This window comes from Microtus pennsylvanicus, chromosome 14 (genome assembly GCF_037038515.1).
Source record: "Microtus pennsylvanicus isolate mMicPen1 chromosome 14, mMicPen1.hap1, whole genome shotgun sequence".
In the NCBI taxonomy this organism is placed as follows: Eukaryota; Metazoa; Chordata; class Mammalia; order Rodentia; family Cricetidae; genus Microtus; species Microtus pennsylvanicus.
In genome coordinates, this window is record NC_134592.1 from 15396957 (window position 1) to 15423006 (window position 26050).

General features: G+C 44.1%; 1 protein-coding gene across 4 annotated transcripts; it reads right to left on the bottom strand.

Annotated features, from left to right (window-relative positions):
• Nucleotides 1-10531: 10531 nt before the first annotated feature.
• Nucleotides 10532-19344, bottom strand: Cox8c (cytochrome c oxidase subunit 8C). 4 transcript variants are annotated; one of them, XM_075948166.1, is made up of 3 exons: nt 19228-19344; nt 11390-11555; nt 10532-10830 (listed from the first exon to the last, which is right to left on the bottom strand). In XM_075948166.1, exons 2-3 carry the CDS (start codon nt 11507-11509, stop codon nt 10738-10740), a joined length of 213 nt encoding a protein of 70 aa, XP_075804281.1. In that variant the 5' UTR covers nt 11510-11555; nt 19228-19344; the 3' UTR covers nt 10532-10737. The 4 variants fall into 4 exon arrangements, 3 of the variants coding, with proteins under 3 accessions (XP_075804281.1, XP_075804282.1, XP_075804283.1); XM_075948167.1 differs by lacking the exon at nt 19228-19344 and adding an exon at nt 19089-19186; XR_012907726.1 differs by lacking the exon at nt 19228-19344 and having other exon boundaries at nt 11385-11521.
• Nucleotides 19345-26050: the final 6706 nt, after the last annotated feature.

The following is a 26050-nucleotide window of genomic DNA, read 5'->3' on the forward strand; positions in this document are numbered from 1 at the left end:
CCAGAAATAACATCTAAAACAAACATTTGAGAATCCGTTACCCAGTCAAGTTGACATAATTATCTAATCGCCAATCATCTTCGCAAAACCTTTGTGTTTGAGAATTTGATATGCGATACATTTTGATTTAACTCTTGCAGCCCACAATTAGGAGGCACATTGGTAATTAGCTGGGTTTTCTGGGCTAAAGACTGAATATTTCAGCTCCTGGTCAGCTGGTGGAAAATGTGCAAATGCCTCCAGTGAGAGGCTAAATTTACCTTCTTAGCAAGGATGATTCTGGGTGTAGTATGGCCAACAGTCAATCGCAGGCAGCAATCTGACTACAAGGGGTATCTAGTCTAGAAGCTACTTATTCCATTTCCAAATTCTGTGGAGAGCTCCTATCTCTCTTAAGTTCATAAGACAAGAATGAACTTAAGTTTCAAAGGGCACACCAAATTACTTTGGGTACAAGCTGTCACTGAGGCAAGAGTCTCATCATATCAGGCAGAGTTCTGATCCCATCATCCTTCTCCCCTTGCCCTTTAGGACAACCTGCTTCTTGTCAACAACAGTTGACTCCCCAGCGTTCTCCTACCCAATCTAAAAAGCTGGGGTGAGCCAACTCAGGAACTTCATGACTATGTCAAAGCCAAGGAAGTAGGTCTATGTAAAGCACTTGACCTGTTTTCTAGGGGACACGATTCCTCTGGTGAACACACCAGATCATATCCCGGCTATAAAGAGGTGGGATAAGTTAGCAAGTCCTCTGGGGATTTCTGTTGTGGTTTCTTCTCCAAACCAAATCCAAAGACGCACACAGTGAATGTGGAGGCTGAAAGGTTCAGGGCTTTCGTGCTGGGGGGGGGGGGGGGGGGGCTGGGGGCACTGAAAAGAATTGTCCTTTGGGATACTAGACTTAGTAAAAATGTATTAATGCCATGGAAAGACAGAATGGCAGGGGCTGTGAGGGCTCAGGCCCACATAACAGAGTGTGGGTTTCTTCTAGGTATCAGAAAAAGGAGGAGGCTTTTTGCCACGTGGCTGGTAATTAGTCCATGATGGCCTGCTATTAGTCAGGCTGCCTCTAATTCCTGGGCCTGGGAGAAGGGGAAGAAGGAATAAGGATGAGGGTCAAAGTCTGGGAGCTTAGGGCCTATAAATTTCCTTTGGGAAAGCGAAAACTCAGGTGCCTGCCATTCTCCTGGAAGCCAGGCACCTGGAGAGTCTGTTCGAGGGCTACAGATTCAGAGACAGGCTCTCTGTAGGGTGTCCATCTGTCCCTGGAGCAGCAATGATCAGAGAATCAAATATGAGAGTGGAGGCTGAGAGAGGTGCAGATGGGCAAGATCTGACTAGCATCTGGTCTGGAGTCTGGGTACCTGGGGCGCTCTTAGAGGATTACAGATTCACAGAAAAGCTCTTGGTAGGGGGCTTGCCATTTCTTTCTCAGGAGCTGTGAGGATGGGGAAAGGCTACTGCAGGTGGTGGTAATCTGAGTAACCCCAAAGCCTAACGGGGTGACTGCCTGATGATAGCTACAGCCATATCCCAGCCCTATAACGCCTTTTCTGTCTTCCAGAAATAGTCCATGGTACCAGCGTACATAACAGACTGTCTAGGCAACTTGGTGGCTGTGTCTGCAGTAGAACCCTGACCACATCTAGATCCCAGGGGCAGTAAGGGACATGCCACAAAAATCATCAGCCAGCAGCTTCCTTAAGAGGGCTGATGAGTTTTTGGATCTTTTGCCATCATCGGCCTATCAGTTCACGGGTGCCTTGTTTACTTAATTTTTTGTGAATTTCACATCATGCATCCTCAATCCCACTCATCTCCCTGTCCCTCCATATCTGCCCTCTGCCCTTGCAACCTGACCCCAAAAAAGAAAACAAAAGATAAAAAAATAAAGATTAAAAAAAGAAAATCTCAGCTGGGTGGTGGTGGCGCAAGCCTTTAATCCCAGCACTCAGGAGGCAGAGGCAGGCGGATCTCTGTGAGTTCAAGGCCAGCCTAATCTACAAGAGCTAGTCCCAGGACAGGCTCCAAAGCCACAGAGAAACCCTGTCTTGAAAAGCGAAAGAAAGAGAGAAAGAAAGAAAGGAAGGAAGGAAGGAAGGAAGGAAGGAAGAAAAAAAGAAAGAAAATCTCGCCACGGAAGACGGAAGCTGTAGTGCATCTTGGTGTGTCACACAGTGTACACTTTTGCCCAAACGTCTTTACTCAGAAAAGTAAACTGAATGAATCATTGGCGTGGCTTAAGGCCTCTGGCTTCTGCTCCACTGTCAATACTGGACCCTTACCAGGACTCCTCTGGGATGTCCTATTGTTTTCCCGTGTCATGGAGATCCCACAGCTTTGGTTCTACAGGACACTCCAGTTGGAGCTGGCCCATTCAAAGGTCTGAATCTGGGCCCAGATGGTAGCTGAGTTGGTCAGCCTGCCCACTCTCCTGCACCCACCAGGACCACCAGGGCCAACTCTCCTTCCTGTGGCGGCTGGCAAGGAAAGAACCTGCTCTCCTGCACTCAGGCCCATGGCCCAGCTCTCTTTGCCTGTTTGGGGTGGGCAGCTGAATATGGTTTGTTAGTGCTACTGGCGCCCACATTCTGCCCCATTTTCTTGATTCCATGTGGAACTTGTATTAGATAACACCGAATTCCTAACTGGACATGGTGGCACATGCCTGTACTCCCTACATTCAGGAGTCCGAGACAAGAGTTGGTGGAAGGAGGCCAGCCTAGGATGCATAGCAAGATCCTGTCTCTAAACAAACAAAACAGGGCTAGAGAGATGGCTCAGGGGTTAAGCCAGCTTTCAGTCCTCCCAGGGGACCAGAGTTGAGCTCCCATAACCCATGCCTAGTGACTCACAACTGCCTGGAATTCCTGCTCCAAGGAATCTAATGCCCTCTTCTTACATAACCTTTTTTTTTTTTAAGATACTGAATTGCTAAATCTGTATCCCATGTGCCTTATTTTCCTCACCGTTTCTAACTCCTTGATCTTTCCTATGTGTTCTCAAAGAAATTCGCCGCTTGTTCTTGTAGCTAATTTGCTCTCTGGCTGTTATCATTATGTGTCAGTTAGCTCAAATTCTCAGTTCATCTCTTTTTTTTCTCATTTTCATGTGTGTGGTATGCATGTGTATGTGCATGTTTTTGTATGTGTTTTGTATGTGTGTGAGTGCTGCCAGGGACTTGCCATAGGAGGACGGGGATTACAGGTGCTGCATCCCCCGTTTGACTCAAGATCGGATCTTCGGGCTTGCGAAGCAAGAGCTTTACCTGTTGAGCTATAGCTCCAACCCTTGAACATTTTTTTCTCTGTTCGTGTCTTCATTGGGTCATTTGTACTTTATTTGAAAGGTGTCTGTTCTAGCCACTTTCCCATTTACTGACTTTTCTTTGGGGGATTTTTTTTTCAGCTCTTTATATATTCTGAGAATGAATCTCATCAGACGCCGTTAGCAAAGATTTTCTTCTATTATATAGATTGGTTTTTCTATGCATAGTTTTAATTCAAGTCCGTTTGTCACCCATGCTATCCTTTATTGAGCTCTTGCGGTCTCACTCACAAGCTCATTGTCTATGCCTAGATCTTGAAGCATTTCTTCATTTTCTTCTAACAATCTCAAGGTTTTAGGTCTTAGAGTAAAGGTGTTTTATTTAGTCACCCATTCTCAACAGGCCAAGTTTGGTCTTCAGTATATATCCAGGTTGCTTTTTGTACAGAATGAGAGATACAGACCTAGCTTCAGGCCTTTATTGATAAATGCCCAGTTTTTCCAGCACCATTTATTAAAGAAGCCTTTTTAATGTTTTTGACATCTTTGTCAAAAATCCAATAACTAGCATGGTGCTCAACTTTAATCCCAGCACTTTGGAGATAGAGGCAGGCAAATCTCTGTGAGCTCTAGAGCAGCCTGGCCTACGTAGTTCTAGGACACCCAGGGTTATATAGTGAGATCCTGTCTCAAAAGAAACAACAAAGTATTCAAAAGCCCCAAATCGTGGGGGGGACAACTCACTCAACCGCCACAGATCCTGTCTGTGAAGACAACACACACAAATCAACATTTTTTCTATATGGAAAATAATTTCTCAAGGCATGATGGTACAGACCTAGAATCCCAGCACTCAGGAGGCTAAGAAAGGAGAGTTGTGAGCTCAAGATCAGTCTAAGATCCCTAACATAGTACAAGAGCACCATTGTAAGCCCCTTGAGCCACAGTGACCTGGCCCCTCCCCCGAGGACCTCTAACTGCCAGGTTCCACCCACAGAACACTCTAACTGCCCTAACAGCTGGACCCTGCCCCCACCCTACAGAGCAAAAAATCTAATCTCTGGACATGAACTCCCACCAATCTCCACCCTGAACAGTTCCACTCCCTTCCCAAGAAACTCTGTATTATAAGCCCTCTGTTCTGTTGCTGTTGTTTGTTACTCAAGCAGAGGCAGCCACCCTCCTGGCCTTTTTCCCTCCCAATAAATCTCTTATGTGAGGTTTGGTGTGCGGTGTGACTTTGTGGTATTCCTTGGTGATGGCTCAGGTACCCCTGAGCACATCCTCCAATTTGGCATGCCATCCCTCAAAGCTCCTGGGACGTCAATGCTGGTACCACTTCAGGCTCAAAACGTCCCAATGAGTGGTGTATCTGTCTGGTCTTGTCTCTGGCTCATTCGCCCTGCCCTCTTCTATACAACCAGGACACATCTCTTTTTCTCATGGCTAACCCTGTTCCTAGGGCCAATGTTAGTCATCTATTTTTTCTCCTAGAGACCTGCCTTCTCCACCTCCTCAAGAAACAGATTCCTGAGGTCTCCAGGATGGCAGCTAACCGATTGTTTCTTCACCCACACCTCCTGCTGAGCATGGGCCCTTCAGTTCACAACTGGCCCCTCTCCACATAGTGCCATGCCTGAAGGACGTGAACCAGCGCGGATGTAACCTAGGTGTCTGGGATGTTTAGGTGGAAGCTCCACCTCTCTCTCTCTCTCTCTCTCTCTCTCTCTCTCTCTCTCTCTCTCTCTCTCTCTCTCTCTCTCTCTCTCCTTCAGGACCACGTGTATGGGGTATTTAAGACCTGGACCCTAGACCTGCCACATGATCTCTCTCCTGCCTGAGAGTCACTCCTTTCCTGAGAGTCACTTGAGAGTTGTTTTGTTTTATTTATTAAACCTGGTTTTATTAATTTGTCTGGATTTGGCTTATTGTATTGGCAAAGAAACTCACAACAGAAGATCAAAAAATACTTACATTTGGCTTCACCAACAAGCCAGGATACCTTTTCATCTGAGTTGTAATACTTACAACAATTATAATCCTACTGAGAAACCCTGTCTCAAAATATTTTATATATGTATACTCAGCAACTTATAAACTAAATACACTACATATGACTACCAAGTCTTTGCCTAAAAGCCTGAATTCATGATTCCTAAAATTATTTCCATTTTCTTTCATTGATAAAGGCTATCAGGGTAAAATACTTGATCAATATAACCGTTATTTCTAAATAGCCTAAAAGCAGTTTTCCCACAAGTGAACAGTGATGGTAGATCTTAGCAAATAGGTAAGGTTTCAATTAACACATAATTTATTTTACCCAACTATGATGGTTAAGTTTTTATTTACTTGTTTATTTTTGGTTTTTGAGACAGTGTTTCTCTGTGTATCTCTGGCTGTCCTGGAACTCACTCTGTAGACCAGGCTGGCCTTGAACTCACAGAGACCCACTGTTGTGGGAGGTGCTTCTGTACATGTGTTACTTTTATTGGTTGATGAATAAAGCTGTTTGGGCCAAGGGCTTAGCAGAGTAAAGTCATGTGGGAAATCAGAACAGAGAGAGAGAGAGAGAGAGAGAGAGTAGATGGAGTCAGAGAGATGCCGTCTGGCTGCAGAAGGAGACAGATGCCCTGGGACCTTATAGGTAGGCCACAGCCCTGTGATGATACACAGATTAATAGAAATGGGTTAATTTAAGATGGAAGATTTAGTTAATAAGAAACCTGAGCTAATAGGCCAAAACAGTGTTGTAATTAATATAGTTTCTATGTGATTACCCAAGTCTGGGAGGCCAGGAAATGAATCGCAGTCTCTGCCTACAATCTACCTGCCTCTGCCTCTCTGAGTGCTGGGATTAAAGGTGTGCCCCACCACCACCTGACTGTGGTGGTTCATTTTACGTCAACTTGGATAAACTGTGATACCTAGCTATTCAGCAAAGCACTATTCTAAATGTCTGTGTGAGAACTGGAAGGGTTACTATTTAAATCAACAAACTTTCTGAAAAACACATTTGGCTGACTTCATCACATGATCCAAAGGTTTGTTTGTTTGTTTGTTTTTGTTTTGTGAGACAGGGTTTCTCTGTAGCTTTGAAGCCTGTTTGAGAACTAGCTCTTGTAGACCAGACTGACCTCGAACTAGATCCAACGGCTTTTTAAAAAGACTGAGGCTGGGCATACTGGTGCATGTCTTTAGTGACATTCCAGCACTTGGGAGACAGAGGCAGGCGAATCTCTGAGTTCCAGGACAGCCTTGTCTCCATAGTGAGTTTCAGGACAGCCAGGGCTACATAGAGAAATATGTCCTAAAAATCAAAACAAAACAAAAAGAGACTGAAGTTTGGAATGGAGCAAAATTCTTGCTTAGCATGTACAAGGCCCTATGTTCAACACAAACAAAAGCTAATAAATGCCCCTAAAGTCTTTCCGTAAGAAGTCTTCCCGGTGAGGAAGAGCAGCACTAACTGAACAGGCACAGGACTTATATAGAACTTCTTAGGGGTGAGGTTTTCCCAGAGAGAAGAGGGATTGGTTAGTCTTTCCCTGCTCAGGGTTTGGCTAGTTTAGTTGGTCAGGGGCAGAGATGGCTGATCTCAGAGCCAAAATTATTTTCTTTCACTGGTCTTTTTAAGCTTTTTGGCTCTAGTTTGGGGGCGATGGCATATTTCTTTCACTGACTCTGACTCTAGGGACAAAGTGTGTTTCTTTGGCACTGGTTTCAGAGTCAGGGCATGTTTCTTTGGTTCTGGGTTCTGGGATAAAGTTCTTTCACTGGGTTGGGTCTCAGAAACAGGATGTGTTTCTTTCACTGGCTCTGGCTTCAGAGCCAGGGTGGGTTTCTTTGGCTGACCCTTTTACCCTACATTCAGTCTACACTACCTGCAAATTTTGAATTTACTAGCTTCCATAACTACACAATGCAAATTGTTAAACCAGTTTCTATGTACAAACAAATAATCACACACATACACATATGTGCCTGTGTGAACACACATACTTTATTGGGTGTTTTCTTTGGAAAACCTTAACAAAATCACCAAATTGTTCTTTTTGTTTGGAGATTGGGAAGATTGGAGCAACCTTGTAGCCCAGGCTGGCTTCAAGTTTATGATCCTCCTGTCTCAGCCTCCTCAGTGCTAGGATTGCAGTTGTGTACCACCATACCTGGCTACCAATAAAAATGTTGACATAGAAATATAATACTAGAGTAACCAAATGCAAATTTTCTCAGATGTTTAGGTCCACCTATGTGTTGGTATGTTGCCCTTAGTATTCATAGGAATACAGTATGTATGAAATGAACAATAGCAAACATATCTAACAAGAACCTATATTTATTTACTTTCAAGCACTATGCTAAAAACTATTTTTCCTTTGTTCACCAAGTTAATTAAATCCCTTCAAAAAAGTAATTCTAAGTCCCTATTAAAGAGACAAGAAAATTGAGGCTTAGAGTTGAAGGGTGCTGTTCAGTCACACATAACTACACAGTGAACTAAACCTCAAAGGTTGGCGGGCTAGTGAGAGGCTCAGTGACTAAAGGCACTTGCTGCCAATCCTGACAACCGAGTGCAACTTCAGGACCCACATGATAGGAGAAGAAAACCGAGTCCTGGAAGTTGCTCTCTGACCTCCACATCGTGGCACATATACATAAATACATAAATAACTTTTTTGAAAAAGGTATTTACAGTTTGAATATGAAATGTCCCCCCTCAATAGCCTCATGTCTTAGGGGCTTAGTAGCCAATTGATGGGGTTTCATGAAGGGATTGGATATTGAAGGCTCCAATCTAATCAATGGTTTAATCCTTTGATAGATTCATAGTATTAGGAAATCACTGAGAAAGAATGGTGGTGGTGCATGCTTTTAATTTGAGCACTTGAGACGAGAGACCCAGTGTAGTGAAAAAATTAAAAATGCTGCAGGATCCCCGGCAACAGTAGGCAGCAAAAATGCTATAGGTCTCCAAGCAGTGGTAGCGGGCCATGTAGCAGGCAGGCAACAGTCCCTGAGAGCAGTCAGTCCCAGGCAGAGACAGCTGCCCAAACCTGAGTGGTGGCTGGTCCCAGGCAGGGAGACACATGGCAGGCAGACAAGAGACAGAGACATGGATAGGCATGCCATGTAGAGTGATGTTGGATATTTATTCAAGGGGTTATGGAGGGGAAAGGGAGAAGGGGAGAAGAGGGGAGAGAGAGAGAGAGAGAGAGAGAGAGAGAGAGAGAGAGAGAGAGAGAGAGAGAGAAGCTGGGGAAGGGGAGAAGTGGGGAGAGAGGCAGAAGCTGCCTCTCCAAGAGGAAGACAGGAAAGGAGAGAGAGCTCAGGCCAGAAGCTGAAGATCAGCCCTGCCTTAGCAGGTGGGGGGGGGGGAGTGGGCATGGCTTGTCTCTTAAAGAGATAGAACAATCATTACACCCAGGCCCTAGAAAATCCCTGATCCACAGCTCCCACACAGACCCTGAAGGACAGGATTTAAGCCACAACCCAGGGAAAGAAACACAACTTGAAAACAGGACCAGAGCCAGGAGAAGAAACACTTTGCCCCCAAACCTAGAGCCAGAGAAAAGTCCCTGAACCATGAAACTAGGACCAAAAGAATGCACTAAGTGCCTAGATTTAGGGCATATCTTTGCCTTGGCCCCAAGATTAGACTTAAAAAGATAGAAAGAACTAGAAAAAGAAATACAGTTTGGCCCCAGAAATGGAGACATTTCTGCCCCTGATTCAAAACCAGCCAATCCCTGAGCAGGGAAAAGGGATGAGAGCCTCAGGCAGTTATTGGCAGTTGGGAGTTTCCCTCAGGCCTAGAAAGCCCCCTTACTTCATTGGAAGGCAGCCAACCTCAAGCCCTGAAACTTAGAATTCCTCCATGCCTCTGCCCCTATATAAACCCCATTTTTAGCTGCTCTGGGTTTCTCTGTTTCTCTCCTGCACTGTGCCTGGGACTGCTGCTGTGGTCATCACTGCTGCTTTGGACAGACAGAGGGACCCGAGTTACTTCATTAATAAAGACTGTTTTTGCATCAGCTTGGTCTTGTATTGATGATTGGGTTCCGGAGTTTGAACAGAGAAGCGGAGGCAGGCAGATCTCTTGCATTCAAGGCCAGCTTGATTTACAGGGCAAGTTCTAGGACAACCAAGGCTACACACAGAGAAACTCTGTCTTGAAAAACCAAAAATTAAAAATCATGGGGGAGATCAAGAATAGAAAGTTGGGGCCCCAGTTTATCCTTGAGTTTCTATTCCCCCAACCACCCCCTTTCTGCAGCACTCTCTTCTCTATTTCTTGGCCACCGTGATTGTGAAATGCTCTGCTTTGTCAAGCTATCCCCCAAGCAAGACAGATAAAACCATGATCCAAGATAAGTCATTCCCTCTTGACAATGCTTCTGTTGGGATTTGGTCATAGTAACAGTAAAAGCAATGACAACAGCTATGTATACATATATGTCAAACTTGAAAGAAGATTAAGAACAGCAAAATCAGGAATTAGGAGTGTGACTGTATGCATGTAGTAAACAAAGTTTGAAAAGATTGGTGTAGGAGGTCCTTTTGTATTTGTATTGCTTTTATTGGTTGAATAAAGAGACTGCCTTGGCCTTTTGATAGGGCAGCCCTTAGGTGGGTGGAGTAGACAGAACAGAATGCTGGGAAGAAGGGAAGTGTGGCAGATGCCATGAATCTCCTGCCTGAGACATCCAAAGATGTCAGAGCCAATCAAGTTTAATGTAACCGTTGCTTTCTTAGCCAATCTGATTTGCTGGAGATGACCTAACTGTCCCTGGAATTCCTCTAGCTGGGCTTAAAAGGAGCCTGCCAGCTTCTCTCGGGGTCGCAGCCATTTTGTTGTGTGGTTGACTCCTGCATGCTGGAATTTGTTCTCAATAAATAAAGGCTCTTGAGAATTGTCTGTGTGAATGGTGGTCTTTGTGGAGTGATCTGCGGACCCTAACAAATACATGTTTAATCTTTCTCAGTTGATGTTACTAGACTCAAGTGTTCCCATCCATAAAACTCTTAATGTCACTCAGAATCACCAAGTGCAACCTTTCATAGCAATCCCATGATTTTTTTCCCCTTGTAGTTTTTCATTAGTAAATTTTTAACAGCTTTCATGATGTTTAGAAAACAATCTCTAAGGGCTGGGGTGTATCTCAGTGGTAGAGTGCCTCTCATGCATGAGATCCTGGGTTGGAACCCCAGTATTTCAAACCCCCCAAAAAAGTACAAAGGAAAACAATACTAAGCCCGAACAAGTGTTTCCATTTTACTTAACACTTAGGCAGATTATTTTTGCCATTCATATAATGCACAGCCGGAAAAAAAAAGTGCAGAATACAAAGACATACAGTTATGAATATTCACAATAGGTTCAACAAAGCAATTTTTCTCATGTAAAGGAGCCATTGCTTTTAATGAAAGCATTTTGGACTTGCAGTGATGCTCAACATCATCTTGCATCTACTGTCCTTTGAACTGTTTCAGATTGGTTAGCACATATGCAGCAGGGCTGTAAAGGGTCATAAAAAATACGGCAATTCCAACAACCGATTCCTGAAAAAGAAGAAAAGTAGTATTTGAGTATGGCTTCCTCAACCTGTGGCTAACAAAATGGCTTATGGGCAGAGGTGCAATAAAACACCAACTCTGCGAGCTTTTATGCACAAAACTCTGGGTGTGTTTCCCCCTCCTCACACACATAGCTAAAGATTTTCTTGAAGGCCAGAGAGATGGCTTCTCTGTTTAGACTTCCTACTGCTCTAGCAGAGAACCTAAATTTGGTTCCCAGCGACCCACATCACGCAGGTTACAACTAGCTCTAGCTCCAGATCCAACACCTCTGGCCTCTTCAGACTCCTGCATTCATATTCATATATATACACACACACACTGAGGACATCTGCTCCCTCCTACTCTCTCTCTCTCTCTCTCTCTCTCTCTCTCTCTCTCTCTCTCTCTCTCTCTCTCTCTTTCTTACACACACACACACATACTGAGGGCATCTGTTCCTTCCTACACACACACACACACACACACACACACACACACACACACACACACACTTTTCGAGGGCATCTGCTCCCTCCGAGCCGTTAGGCAGGCTCTACCTCACCGCGGGCGACAGAGCTCCGTGGCGTGGCTGTTCTGAGTGGGTGAGGCGACCGCCAGGCTTTAAGAAGAGGACAACATGGTGGCGGAGGAGGGAAGGACAGAGCAACAGCAGGCGAGACATCGCGGGTCAGAAGAAGACCACTGAGGCAGAGCAAAGTCGGTACCACCTGTGTGGAATCAAAGCAAAGACGTTGGTACCCTCCTGGAGGAAACGGCGGGCGGGTGGGGTGGGGGGTCCGAGCATGCGCATCAACGCATCAACCTCACAGGGCTCCAGCGTTAATGGAATTTGCACTTTTGTTTTGTTTTGTTTTTGTTTTCGACAGGGTTTCTCTATATGTCCTGGCTGTCCAGGGACTCACTCTGTAGACCAGGCTGGCCACAAACCCAGAGATCTGCCTGCTTCTGCCTCCTGGGTGTTGGGATTAAAGGCATGCACCATCTCGTCCGGCTCCTATTCTGTTTTCTTCTTCCTATTTATCTTAATAGTTCCTAAGGAAGCTCGTTAATTACATCTCTTTATTTTTAAAGTCTATTATATCGAGGTCTAAATCTTGTGCACGAGACTGATCTCTCTTGACTGTGCAGTAGGAAGGCACTACGAAACTAGAGAACACAGCCCAGGCTTAGTTATAAGAAAACGCTTCAAGGCTCCAGGTATTGAGTAGGTACTCAATAACGTGCGACTGCTGCTGCACCCAAATTTAAAGGCTCCTGTTGACTCTGATGGCTTTGTCCAGCTATTCAATGATCCTTGGCTGTCCTTTCATGGTTATGAATAAGGTGAATTACTCGGGTTCTTTTCTATTGGTATCTTAATTCATCACGCTGTTCAAATGCTGTAGACTGGATAGCTAATAAATAAACTTAGTTCTCCCAGTTCTAAGGTGGCGTTACTGGCCTGTGTGGGTCCTTTTTCTCACATAAGATACAAACCAAACAAGAACTTTTTTTTTCCTTTTGAATTAAGTTCTCCATATAGAGAACCCAGGCTGGCCTCAAACTCACAATCCTACTGCCTCAGCCAGTCAAGGGCTGGGGTTAAGGCGTGTGCCACCACCTCTAAGAAGACTGGCTAGTTCTAAAGTAAAGCTAAAAGTTGGATATTTATTAATCCATAATCATAAAAATCAGCATGAGCAGCTTCCTATAGGCAAAAAAGCCACAGCGAAGATACACAATTCTGTATATGGGGAAGATCTGAATACTCATGATCCTATGCCCCCAGAGGAAGGAGATCTAGGCACACCTACTTGTCACAAGTGCCTATACCTACCTGCTTTATACCTACCCCAGCAAATATTTTATTATGCTTACATATTCAATGTGGGTACAGTGAGCCTCACTGAGAAACCCAGATTTCTCAACATCTTGGTGATTGATGGTCCTGATCTTCTGCCCCTGTGTAGGTTCCTGTTTTCCTGCCCATTTATCCGAATACCCGAATTCCTGCTCTCAGAGTCCAGTACCATGCCTAATTTATTTGTTCCTTGTAGCCTGGTTGTTGCTACAGATGAGCCTCCAGGTTCACCATATCACTAGGAAGACCAAGAAAGAGGTGGTGTTGGTGTCTGGAGAAGACTTTCCCATGACTGAGATGCAAGTCTCTGCTATGCTCATCTCTCGGGTTCTACATTAATGGTACAAGTTCTCCCTCACAAGAAGCTCTAAAAATAACCAATCGAGTTTGAGTTTGACAGAGAAAAGACTCATTTGCATGAATGACTCTCTCTCTTTTTCTTTCTCTCTCCTATGTGTGTGTGTGTGTGTGTGTGTGTTGCCATCAGGTTAAAAGTACAAATTTCCAGGTATCCCCCCACACACACCTCTGGACTACATGCTCAAAGGAACATCCTCCTACCCAGGAAAAGAAGCCTATACCCTCAGGAGGAACTGTGATGAACAGGAAGGCTATGAGAACAGGGAGAACATGGCAAACGGCAGTAAACAAAGCATAGCAACACAGAATGGCAGCAGGGAGTACGGAGCAAAGTCAGGAGTACAGAGAAGGATGAGAACAGCCAGGCTCTGGCAGAGCAAGGTAGCTCGAGAGTGGGCACCCTGTGGTGGAGACATAGTCTGGACTCAGAGCTGCTGTACCATCCCTGCCACCTGGAGCCATCTTGATGGATGCCTACAAGCCTGAGTCCCCAGACGCTACACCCATGCAAGGGTTGTGACCTAGACCCATGGCTTTTAACAGCAATGAGCAGCCAGTTAGTCCTCTCTTCACTGTCTCCACCATTTACCCACCACTCCCCCAGGCCTTGGGGAAAGTGAACAAAGGAAGGGAAGGAAGGCAGGAAGAAAGACATTGTTGAGGAAGCCACGCCCTTTTGAGGAAAGAGAGAGGTGGGTTTTAGGGGATTGGTTACATAGACGTGCCTTAATTGAATTAAGAAGGCGGTCTGGAGAGATGGCTCAGGGTGCTCTTCAAGAGGATCTGGAGCCAGGCGATGGTGGCACACGCCTTTAATCCCAGCACTCGGGAGGCAGAGGCAGGCGGATCTCTGGGAGTTCGAGACCAGCCTGGTCTACAGAGCTAGTTCCAGGACAGGCTCCAAAACCACAGAGTAACCCTGTCTCGAAAAAAAAAAAAGGGATCTGGGTTTGATTCCCAACACCTACATATAAGTGTACAATCATCTGTAACTCCAGTTTCAGGGGATCCTACACCCCCTTCTGGCCTCCTCACACACTGCACACATGTGGTACACAGGCATGGAAACAAAGCAAGCTCCCATATGCATAAAAAACAAAATAAATTTGAAAACCCTAAGTTTTTAAGCTCTGTGTCTTAATCAAACTGGTACTAAAGGAGAATGGTAATTTTAAAACCAAGCTGTTGCTTCTCGCTCAGCCTGTTTAGAGCCTTCCAAAGAGAATGACTTTGTCTCCTCTTAGTACAAAAGGAGGGTGGGAAAGGCAAAGGAAAGGAGACAGAGGAACCCAGATACCCTAAGGTAGATTTAAATTTAGTTTTTAGAGTTTTTGACAAGAGATAAAAATAAAGGTGGTCCATAGAAATTACACAATGCTCACCTGAATCATCAGTGGATTAAGAAACAAAACAATATAAAGAATCAATGAGACAAATAGTTGGTTCTTCGAGAAAATCAGCTTATGCTGGAGAGGTTGTGGGGTAAAGGGAACACTCCTATATTGATGGTGGAAGTGTAAGCTGATATAGCACTTTGCATATCAGTATGGCAATTTCTCAAAAAATTAGGAAACAACTTTTCTCAAGACCCAGAAATAGGGGCTGGAGAGATGGCTCAGAGGATAAGAGCATTGCCTGCTCTTCCAAAGGTCCTGAGTTCAATTCCCAGCAACCATATGGTGGCTCACAACCATCTGTAATGGGGTCTGGTGCCCTCTTCTGGCCTGCAGGCATACACACAGACAGAATATTGTATACATAATAAATAAATAAATATTTAAAAAGAAAAGACCCAGAAATAGCACTTTTGGGTATATATCCAAAGGATGCTCAACTATGCCACAAGGACATGTGCTCAACTATGTTCATAGTAGCATTGTTTGTCATAGCCAGAACATGAAAAGTACCTAAATGCCCCTCGACCAAAGAATGGATAAGGAAATTGTGGTACACTTACACAGTGGAATACTACATAGCAGAAAAAATAATGACATCTTGAAATTTGCAGGAAATGGATGGAGCTAGAAAACATTGTATTGAGTGAGGTAACCCAGACTCAGAAAGACAATTATCATATGTACTCACTCATAAGTGGTTTTTAAACCTAAAGCAAAGAAAAACAGCCTACAAATAACAATCCCAGAAAACCTAGACAACAATGAGGACCCTCAGAGAGACATACATGGATCTAATCTACATGGGAAGTAGGAAAAGACAAGATCTCCTGAGTAAATTGGGAACATGGGGACCATGAGAAAAGGTTGAAGGGGAGGGGAGAGGCAAGGAAGGGAGCAGAGAAAAATGTAGAGCTCAATAAAATCAATTAAAAAAAAAGAAATTACAGGATGCAAATGTTTATTGCTTTGATCCAGAAAAATAAAATAAAGATGGTCCATAGGATCTAGGCTTGGGGTTATAGGCTTACGAACCCAAGTGAAAGCCCAAGAATCACATATGACCCCAGGAAGACAATCATGTGCTGTCTCAGAGGAACCCCAAGGCTGAGTGTTGTAGAGTGTATGATGTAGAAATGATGGGAGAAAAGGGTAGATTTTTTAATCTACTTTTATCCAAAAAAACAACAACTAGTCTCAAAATATTTTATAGGTATGGATTTTGTCTATTGATATGAGTTTAAAGTTAATTTTGTTATACTGTATGTATATTTCTACTCTTGTGTTTATACAGTTCAATTAAAAATATAATGTATAATTAAGAAATACAAAAATATAGTTAATCATCTAGAAAAGTCAAGCTTAAAGTCATGTTAGTTATGTTTTCTAGATATGCAAAGATATATTTCATATAGATAGGTATTCTTCAAACATTTCAAAGATCTACAGAATATGGGTATTTAAAATGTTTTAATAACATAGACATTTCATGACAATGAGATTCCTGGGAAATCCCAATGATTTGGGATCCAGTGTTTCAGTAATCTGATACCTAGAGAGAAGACCCAAGTGTCTCTCTTTAGAATAGCCTCCACTTCCAGGATTGTTACATTAGTTAAAGTGGTTTTTTGCTTTTGTTTTTGTTTTGTTTTGTTTTGTTTTATCATTCCTCAAAGTATTACTCCATTTTTTTTTTGTTTTTTCGAGACAGGGTTTTTCTGTAGCTTTGGTACCTGTCCTGGAACTAGCTCTTGTAGACCAAGCTGGCCTCGAACTCCCAAAGATCCGCCTGCCTCTGCCTCCCGAGTGCTGGGATTAAAGGCGTGCACCACTACCACCCGGCTTACTCCATTTTTTTTAAGTGTGTTGGTGTCTTAGTTACTTTTTTTTTTCTGTGAAAAGACATCATGGCCAAACAACTTATAGAAGAGTTTATTGAGGGTTTACAGTTTCAGAGAATGAGTCCATGACCATCATGCAGGGAGTATGACAGCAGGCAGACATGGCAATGGAGCAGGAGCTGAGAGCTTACATGTTGAGACAACAACCATGAGACAGAGATAGAGAGAGAGAGAGAGAGAGAGAGAGAGAGAGAGAGAGAGAGAGAGAGAGAGAACTAACTTAACTGAAAATGGTGTGGACTTTTGAAAGCCTGCACATGGAGACAAACCTCCTCCAACAAGGTTATACCTCCTAATCCTTTCCAAACAGTTCCTCCAACTAGAGACTAGGAATTTAAATATATAAGCCTACGGGACCCCCTCTCATTCAAACCACCTCTCTATATTGTATTATGTTTTTGGTATTCATTTATCTCCATTTATATTATGTGTGTGTGTGTCCATACCTGTTAAGACAATAGTCTTGCTATATAACCCAGGCTGACCTCAAACTCACATGACTGATTGTCCTTTAGTCTCTAGAGCACTGGCATTGAGGGCAGGTGCTATGATACCTAGCCATTTTATCCTTGTGTTTGTTAGCTTGTTTGTTTTGAAGGGGTATGTGCGTCATAGGCCCTGCACGGAGGTCAGAGAACTATTGCTTGGAGGAAAGTTCTGAGTTATCACTCCAGTCACCAATTTAAATTTTACTTATTTATTTATTTTAGTTCTTTGAGAATTTTGTACAGTTTATTTCGATCTTATATATTGTCCTTCCCCAGTTCCTCCCAGACCCACCCCTTTCCCTATCTGCTCAACTTCATGGTTTGTTTGTTTGTTTGTTTTTTAAAAAAAACTCATCAAGTCGAGTTTGTGCTGTCAATGCAGTCTTGGGTGTGTGACCTTCTACTGAAACACGATCCACATACCAGGGGCTACACTCTTAAACTGACTTGCCCTCTCAGAGGGCACCTGCTGGAGTTTTCAGGCTCTTATTAAAAAGAAAGAAAAGGAAAAGCCTCTGTGGTCAATCTGCAAAGAAAAGCTAACACCTCAATTCCCTTCAGGAATGAAGTTTATTATAATAAAAGGTTCTCAAGGCCATGAGCACGTCTCTAGGTGGAGGAAGAGCATTAGAAACAATTCAATACAATATGGAGGAGTCTAAACTTGGAGAAGCCTTAAAGAGAATAAGAGACTTCTCTTTGAAAGCTTAGAGAGAAGCTGGGTGGAGGGGCAGGGCTCAAAATGTGCAGCCATGAGAGAAATAAGGGGTATAATAGAGCTGCTTCAGAAAGCAGCCGACAGAACACCCAATGCTTCTAATGGTGAGTTTGGACCAATCCCCAGGACAAAGGAAAGATCTGGCTTGTATGGCCTTTCCCGGTGGCAGAAGTTTCATGCCACTTGATTTAGTTCACAATAGCATATGTAACAGGGAGTATGGAGGAGCCAGGTACTGTAAACTGAAAACTGTCAAGTTCCAGCACAGACAGCTTCTAACTCTCTGTCCTAGAGAATGGCAGGGAGATGTGGCCTGATTCATGCTATGGGATCTGGCCTAAAGGTGGAGGCTGGTGTGTCCTGGAACAAAGAACTGGTCCAGGACATGTAGGATCATGATAGAAACAGAGACAGTTTATTAAAGTAGAAAAGCCCTTTTCACATTGGAAATAGGCCAGCTCTAGAGAAATGTCAAAGGCTCAGTGGCCCTGCCTAGAGTCTTTGACATTTAAGTCATTTAGAGCCTCTTCATATTTTCTGCACATGCGCTGTCTGGTTTCATGTAGCCAGTAGAGAGATAAAGGTCCAGTCTTCCTCTGCAATGGTTTCTTTCATAAGCTAATCTTTCCAAAAATCATTTGTTTTTGTGGGCATCTGTGTGTGTGGGGGCACCCATGAAGGCCAGGAGAGAGTCGGATCCCCCGGAGCTGGAGTTACAGGAGCTGCCTCCTGAGGTGGTCACTGGAACTGGGCTTGTGTCCTCTGTGAGAAAAGTAAGTACTCTTCAGCTTTGAACTGTTTCTCCAGCTCCTCATATGCTAATTTTAATATTTCAGCCTCCACCTCCATACTACTCTCTTTTCTCACTGGTGCTGGGGGCAGCAGCATGCTCCTGCAGTCCCAGCATGCTCCTGCAGTCCCAGCATGCACCTGCAGTCCCAGCTAATAAAGAGGCTGGGGCAGAAGAATGCTTAAGCCCAGGAATTCAGAGTCATTCCGTGCAATACAGTAGGATCCAATCTTTAAAAAATAAAAACAACAACCAAAAAATGAAGCAAAATAAGAACAACAACCTGAACTTGAGAAAGAGTTTAATTCAGAAAACCTGGCTGAACCCATCCTAACCTTGGGAAGTTTGAAACACGACAAAGCTGCTGGGAGAATCGACCATTTTAAGTTTTCCTCTCTAACAACGAACTTAAATTACTTTCGACAGTGTCAGTAAATCCGACTCTAAATTCAGCCACAACACAATTAAGCGGCCAGCCACCCACCCCCACCCCAGGAGACAGCTCCTTTAGCTGCTCAAATTACAGGTACGAGCAACCCTCCCTCAGTCTAATTTCTCCGAGTCACAAAAGGCCCGCACTGCTAACTCAGACCGCTACAATTTTCAATAAAGGGCTTAGTGGGTCCAGAGTCAGTGTACTCCCGGTGACCCACAATGCGGGCCTTCCTGCTGCAGTTACATAAAAGGGCATAACTAGAGCTCTGGCTCTGTGTATACAATGAATATGAAAGACGCCCTCACCCACTCACCTTTTTTTAATGTGGTGTTTTTTAAAAAAGTGTTCATTCTCTAATAAGCTGATGTGGGCTTCTGGGAGATTATATAACAACATTAGCGCTGCGCTACCTCCTGTCCAAATATCTTGAACTGTGTCTTCTAGAAACGCACCTTTCATTTTTGGTCAAGGAGCAAATGTCTTTGAGGGACGAAACGCCTCTCTCCGTCTCTGTTTGTGTCTGTCTTTGCAACTGCGACCTCAAGGACAGTGAGACTCTGATAAGCGAGCAGGAAGGGCAGGCGAGTTGCAAGGGTGGGGAACATCCAAGTTATGTAACCAATAGCATCAGTAACACACTTTTGAATTGCAGGCATGATGATAATATAAAAAGACCCAATAAAAGCTGTGGTCCATGATTTCAAAGAATCTCAAAGCAGAAGCGCCCTCGGGCAGTTTAGAAGACAGTCTTGGTGTTCTATATTCTTTTTCATTTTGGGTGTGCACATCTATATACATATAGATTATTAAGCTATATAATAGATCTATATTTCTAACTATATAATATATATTAAACTATAAAAGCAGTTTTTGTTTTTATATATCACTTTTTGTTTCAAAATTGACATTCATCATCTACCCGGAATTACATTTGAACTTTTTTTTCTTTTTTGAGAGTGTATTGATATGTAAGTCAACGTGTCCTAAAACAAGCCATATAACCCAGGATTGCCTGGCACCTGCAATCCTTCTTCTACTGAATATTCTAAAGAGGCACTTTTGCTCTTCAGTTTGGGTTTCAGACTATTAAAACAATAAACCCTGAGAAATTGGAATGTTACTGAGAGGCTCAAACTGGGAGAGGAAAAAGGCTAGAAGTGTGGTTCTGTCAGAGAATTTAACCCCCAGAAGGCGATCTCACGGTTCTAACAGTTTGTCAGACCACCTTGCAGAAGAGAGTGTGGCTGAGACAAGGCCGGTGGGCATTCCCACATTCTGACCCCACAATGGAAAGCTTGTATCACCAACCACCTGAGCATTCTTTTTGTTGGATTCCATGGAAGTAAGGTGGGCAGCCCGAGCCCCTGTGCCAGCTAAGTCTGGGAACTCACAGATGTCTGGCTCTAGACTTTCAAAGTCTAAGACTTATTGCAGCTAGAATTACATTTCTGTACGTTCAGTGCCCAGCCCCTCAGCTTTTAGCTACTCTGGGTAACTGGGCAGTTCTCTGGAACTCACAGCAGCTGGGGCCGGGAGCTTTTTGTAGCCTCTTGCCTCCTGCAGTTTCCAGTCCACAGTCCTTCACCCTCGGTAATCTCCACCTCTCCTTGGTATCTTTCCTAGCTCTTCCACACTTTGTATTTTCTCCTTCCCAGCTCTCTGCTGCTCCCTGAACTCTTCTGATGCCCTCTAGCTGCTGCTTCTGGCTTTGCCTGCAACTGGCAGCCCAGAGAATTTTCTGCTCTTTGGGGCAGCCAGCTCCTGCTTGAGTCACACCACAAGCAGACACTGAGACTGTTCAGAAAGGCTTTCCTGAGGCCTCAGACTGCAACACTAGCTGTCATGGGTGGAGGAGGGGCTGTGATGACAGGAGCTGCTGAGGGGGAGGAAGACACCTGCAGTCCTAGCAGACAAGGTCACCTAAGGGTCATCTGGAGCTGTCAATGGCAGGATGAAGTCTCGGAAGCCGTGACAGGAGTGAGTAAAGCCGAGTTCCCCAAAGCAAAGCTGTCATTACACAGGAGGACATGACTGTTGTGGCGATTTCTGGGGCTAGAAAGAAGTCTCTTTGGGGCATCCGTGGCTGGACTGAAGTTTCCATGAACAGCAATGAAGCAGAGGAAGTTGGCACAATAACAAACTGCTGCGAGAAGCAGGTGTCTGAGAGCTGCCATATTCTGCTGCAGTTACATCCACCGCAGTGCACCTGTAGGGGCAGCCACACTCTTGTCCCCTGTTGTCCTGGACTCAGGGACCATGGTCCACAACAGCAGCAGTGACGCTCAGCCCCCAGCCTTCTCTGATTTGGAACTACTCGGTTTGGCTCCTAGGCAGCTGCTGCCGCTGCCTGTAAAGGTCGACAGCTATCATCAGCTGGCTCATCTGATAGGCCCTGTTGTCTTTAATCATTTAAAGAGACAAACACATTAGAGAATAACTTTGATAGGCACTCAATATGAAATTGCCATACTTCTCAAACTTTGCCTAATCACTAGGTACCAGCTAAGTATCTTTAGAGAGGGTTGGGCCTTCTGATCTTAGTGGTGTGGTAGCACAAACAAGTTTTCATCCTTCCTAGGCAAGGCTGAAATGCTTTCCTAAGTGGTTTTTCTATTTTCACTCCCACACCAGCAGCAAAGAAAAAGAAAGTTCTAAGTTCACATCCTAATTAACCCTCACAGTGAAAATTGCCTTTTTCTTTTTCTTTTCTTTTCTTTCTTTCTTTTCTTGAGATTTCACTATAGCACAGGTTGGCCTTGGACTCAACTCACAGCTAGATTTATATTTTAATGTTTATTTACCTTTTTGTTTTTATTCATTTGTGTGTGTGTGTGTGTGTGTGTGTGTGTGTGTGTGTGTGTGGTGTTCCATGTGTCATGGGGTATGTGTGGAAGTCAGAGGACAACTTATGGGGGAGTCAGTTCCTTCCTTCCACCACCTAGATTCTGGTACTCAAACACAGTTTCTTGGGCACCTGAGGTTTTCAGTCTCGGTGGCAAGAATCTTTACCTACGGAGTCATCTTGCCTGCCAAATGGTCTTCTTTTGTTTTCTTAAATCAATCCGAGGCATCAGGATTAACATGTCTCAATTTTGTATTTCCTTTATATTAATATATTTGAGCCCCTCTTCATTTCTCTTATTTAGAATTCTCCATTTTTTCAAGTCTTCATTATCTCCATTGTAAGTAGGCTTTTGTGTGCTGGGGACTGGATGCAGGGTCTTTACACATGCTAGAGAACCATTCTGCTGCTGAGCTACCCTCTCAGCTTTCCTCCAGTTATAAACTCTAATATCTCTTTCCATTGCATGCCTTGTCTTTTCATACTCCTTTATACATTTCTGAAGAGCTATACCTCACTACTTATAAACAAAATTTCACTATGTAGCCCAAACTGGCCTCAAACTCCTGCTGCCTCAGCCTCCCACGTACTGGGATTACAGGTATATTGTTAGTTTGTTTGTTTATGAGTTTTCGAGACAAAGTCTCACTGTAGTTCAGACTGGCCCTGAACCTACTACAGACTGGAGACTGGATTTGAACTCCTATATTTCTGGTCCTTCTGCCTCCACATCTAAGTTTGGAATTATGGACACCGTGCTACCCTGCTCTGAAGTTCACGTTTAAATACAGTTGAATCTATAAATCTTATCTTTACATTTATGGTTTCTTTGGAGGGTTTTTTTTTTTGTCCTTCAAATTAAAAAACAGCTCTTGGAAGATATGGGCAGGATGATCAAGAGTTCAACTAGAGCTTCTTGGCTAGACAGAGTTTGAGACCAGCCTTGGCTACATGAGATCCTATCTCAAGCAAAGAATCTTTTCATCTAAGCACAAATGTTAAAATGTTGTCATTGCTTTTCTCTCAATTTCTCTGTTTCTGTCTCTGATCTTCCTTCTATTCTATTCGTTAAGGAAAACCGCAGCACAAATTCTAATTGTTCTTACTAATAATTTATAAGAGACAAGCTCCGCCCCCTCCTCCCTGAGGCAAGCAAATTTTTCTTTCTCTTCCAGCCTGAGTTCCTTCCTTTCCATCTCTCTCCCGAAGAGGCAGCTTCTGCCTCTCTCCCTTCTCCCCTCCTCCCATTTCCCTTTCCCCTCCATAACCCACTAATAAATAGCCACTTTCTCTGCATGGCGTGCCTAATTGGTCTCTGTCTGTCACCCGCCGTGGTCTCATGGCCCCACTGCCGCCACTCGGGCACCTGCAGCGTTTTACCATAACAGTAATAACCTGGAGTCAGATATTAGGGGTGTGTCAGGCGCCAGCTTCAACAAGTATACTACTCACCAGGGTGGGAGAAAGAAGTTAAGTAGGAGGAATAGAGGTAAGAAAGAATCACTGAGACTTAGGATAGTGAAGGGAGGGCAACTCAGCCAATACTGAATGCTGAAATACACCCACGTTTATTTTTCATATACTTCTTTACCCCGATACAAAAAGGGAAAGAAGACAAAAGACTGCTTTAACATGATACAAAGGACAACTAGAACAGTTATTTGCTTCAATACTTGGAGACATCAAGTCATTAGCATTCGGTCGGTCGCTTAGGCAGTGAACCCACCCTAGACCAAGTCTCCTGAAGGCAGCCATTCCCAAGGTCAAACATCAGATTTCAATAAAATAAGCAGGTGTTTGTTTGAATTTCCTTACCAGTTTGGCCAGGGTGGAGTGGATCTACCTGTATGGGCCATCTTAATGTCCGATCTCCAGCTCTTCAAAGATTAGAATAGAATGTACAACATACAGAGTACAAAAAGAAAAGGTAAGCTAATAAATCCAGAAAGAGCACTTTCTTGAAAGAAAAGAGAAACGCAAGAAAAACTCAAAAATTCAAGAAAATATTCAGAGAAATAGAAGTTCTTCAACTGGAAGTTGACAAAAACAATCTATGACCTTTACCAAACCTCTAAAACAATAAAGATCAAAATACCTTTTAAAAACAAGGGTTAGGAAGACAGAGTTCAGTGGGTAAAGTGTTTGACATTCGACTGTGAGGACCTGAATTCAAATCTCCGCCACCCAAGCAAGTCTGCACACAGTGTCTTCATCTGTAATCTCAGTGATACCATGGGGAAATGGAAGTAGAGACAGGAGAAGCTCAAATGTCAGCTGAACAAAAATGAAGAGAGAGAGAGAGACCTTGTCTCAAAGTGAAAAGTGAAGACTGACTCCCAAGAGTGTCCTCAGACCTGCATAACCACACACACACACACACACACACACACACACACACACACAAAATATTCAACAAAACAAAACCAGAACACATATCAGAGGGTTGGAATCCTTTTTTACCATAAAACAGAAAGAAAACCGGAAAGCAAACCCATGACAAAATTTCATTATTTTTATCCTTTAAAGCTTGCCATTGTTAGCTAAACCACACCCATTTTTCCCTGTACACAATATGCCAATCACAAGGGGAAAATGACTTGCAAAATACGGTATTTTCCGGGTGTGGTGGTGCACATTTTTATCCCAGCACTGGGGAGGCAGAGGCAGGTGGGTGTCTATGAGCTCTAGGCCAACCTAGTCTACAGAGTTCCAGGAAAGCCAAGGCTACACAGAGAAACCCTGTCTGGAAAAACCAAACCAAACAAACATGGTGTTTATTAATAGAGAGTCAAGCACATGGAAACTCCAGAGCAAGTTTCAAATCTACCTCCCAGAAAACCGAGTAAGGATACATTTATTGGATCAAGTTTCATTAACTGTAACTTCTCCATCATGAGCCATACATCAGAAATGTTGCATATAGTCAACGGAAGGAAGTAATTCATCAAGAAAAGTGGATTTCTGGACCCGATGATACAGTCTTGTAGTATAGCCCTATAGATGGAACTAGAAAGACTAGGAGTTCAAGGATAATTTCAGCAAACCAACGTTTAGTTTGAGCTACATACAGGTCACAACACACGCACACACACCACACACACGTACGTATGTATGTATGTATGTATGTATGTATGTATATAGTTAAGAAAGTGAAAGTGCTAACTAGGGGCCAGTTACATCTTTAACTGGAACTAAGAAGTGAAATAGGCTAAACCAAATCCGTTTATTCAGGAACTACCCACAGGTGCTTTTACTGAGATGCTTTCAAAAGAACCATAAAGGGGCAGAAAAAAATGCATGAATGGTTTAGGCACTTGCTGCTCTTGCAGAGGACCTGCGCTGGAACCCTAGCACTCAAGAGGTGGCTCCACAACCAACCATAATTCCAGTGGCACCAGGCAGGCAAGGTTGGGCACATACATGCAGGCAGAACATTTATATACATAAAAATAAATCTAACAACATCAAAAGGAAATGTGGCAGGAAACTTGTTTCGGAAAGACTTGGGAAAGACGAAAAACGCAGATCCCTGGAGGACACAACCTAGATTCTAGTCTTGGCTTGCCCGCTTCCTTAGCTGTAAAACAGTGGTAATAACGCTTGTCCCAACTACCTCAAAGCGCGGTTTTGGCGTTCAGACAGAAACCATGTATTTAACTGTGTTTGGAAGACTGCAGGACACTCCATTAATGTAAGTCGGTTTTGTGACTGCATCGCTGGAATTATCGCAAAATCATAAACAAGAGCTGTTGATGGAGGAGATCTGGCTCTCCCACGGGAGCACAGTGAGCTTCATCAGCCTAGTTCTTTGTTAAACTTTCCAGCGTCTTTCTTCTCGCCTACTAGGTAACAAGCAAGGTACTACTTATGAAAGTACCAAGACTGCAAAATGTTTTAAGAAGTTCTTGACAAAAAGAAGGCGCCGGAACGCAAAGTCAGCCAGGAAAGAGTCTTCCTCCGGATCGCAGTTTTTTTGTTTGTTTGTTTTGTTTTTTGTATGCCAACACCCGGTGGATGGCGGCCGCCGAAAGGAAATGAATCAGTGGAACTGGCTTTCCTGTGCGTAGTGACGATCATTCCACTCAGACACAACGAATAATAATGCTACAATGCCAGGGTAGGGTGCTGCAACAAGTACCCAGCGCCCCCTCGCAGCCGCCTCGGGCGGACTTAGGCAGAAGAATGCGCGCGCACACGCCTCTTGGCCCGAAGCCCTGGGAACGCGCCTCCCCCGGCGCGCCTACGTCGGGACACGTGACCGGGGCGTGCCGACAGCGGGGGCGGGCGGGGCCGTCCGGCTCCGCAGAGCGGCGCAAGCGCGCCAGGGCCGCGCCGGAGCCAGCCCCTCCTGCTCCCTGTCGGAGTCAAAATGGCGACAGGGGGAACCTGGAGCAGTCCCGGAGCCTAAGCCACTGACAGGAGAGGGGAGGGCG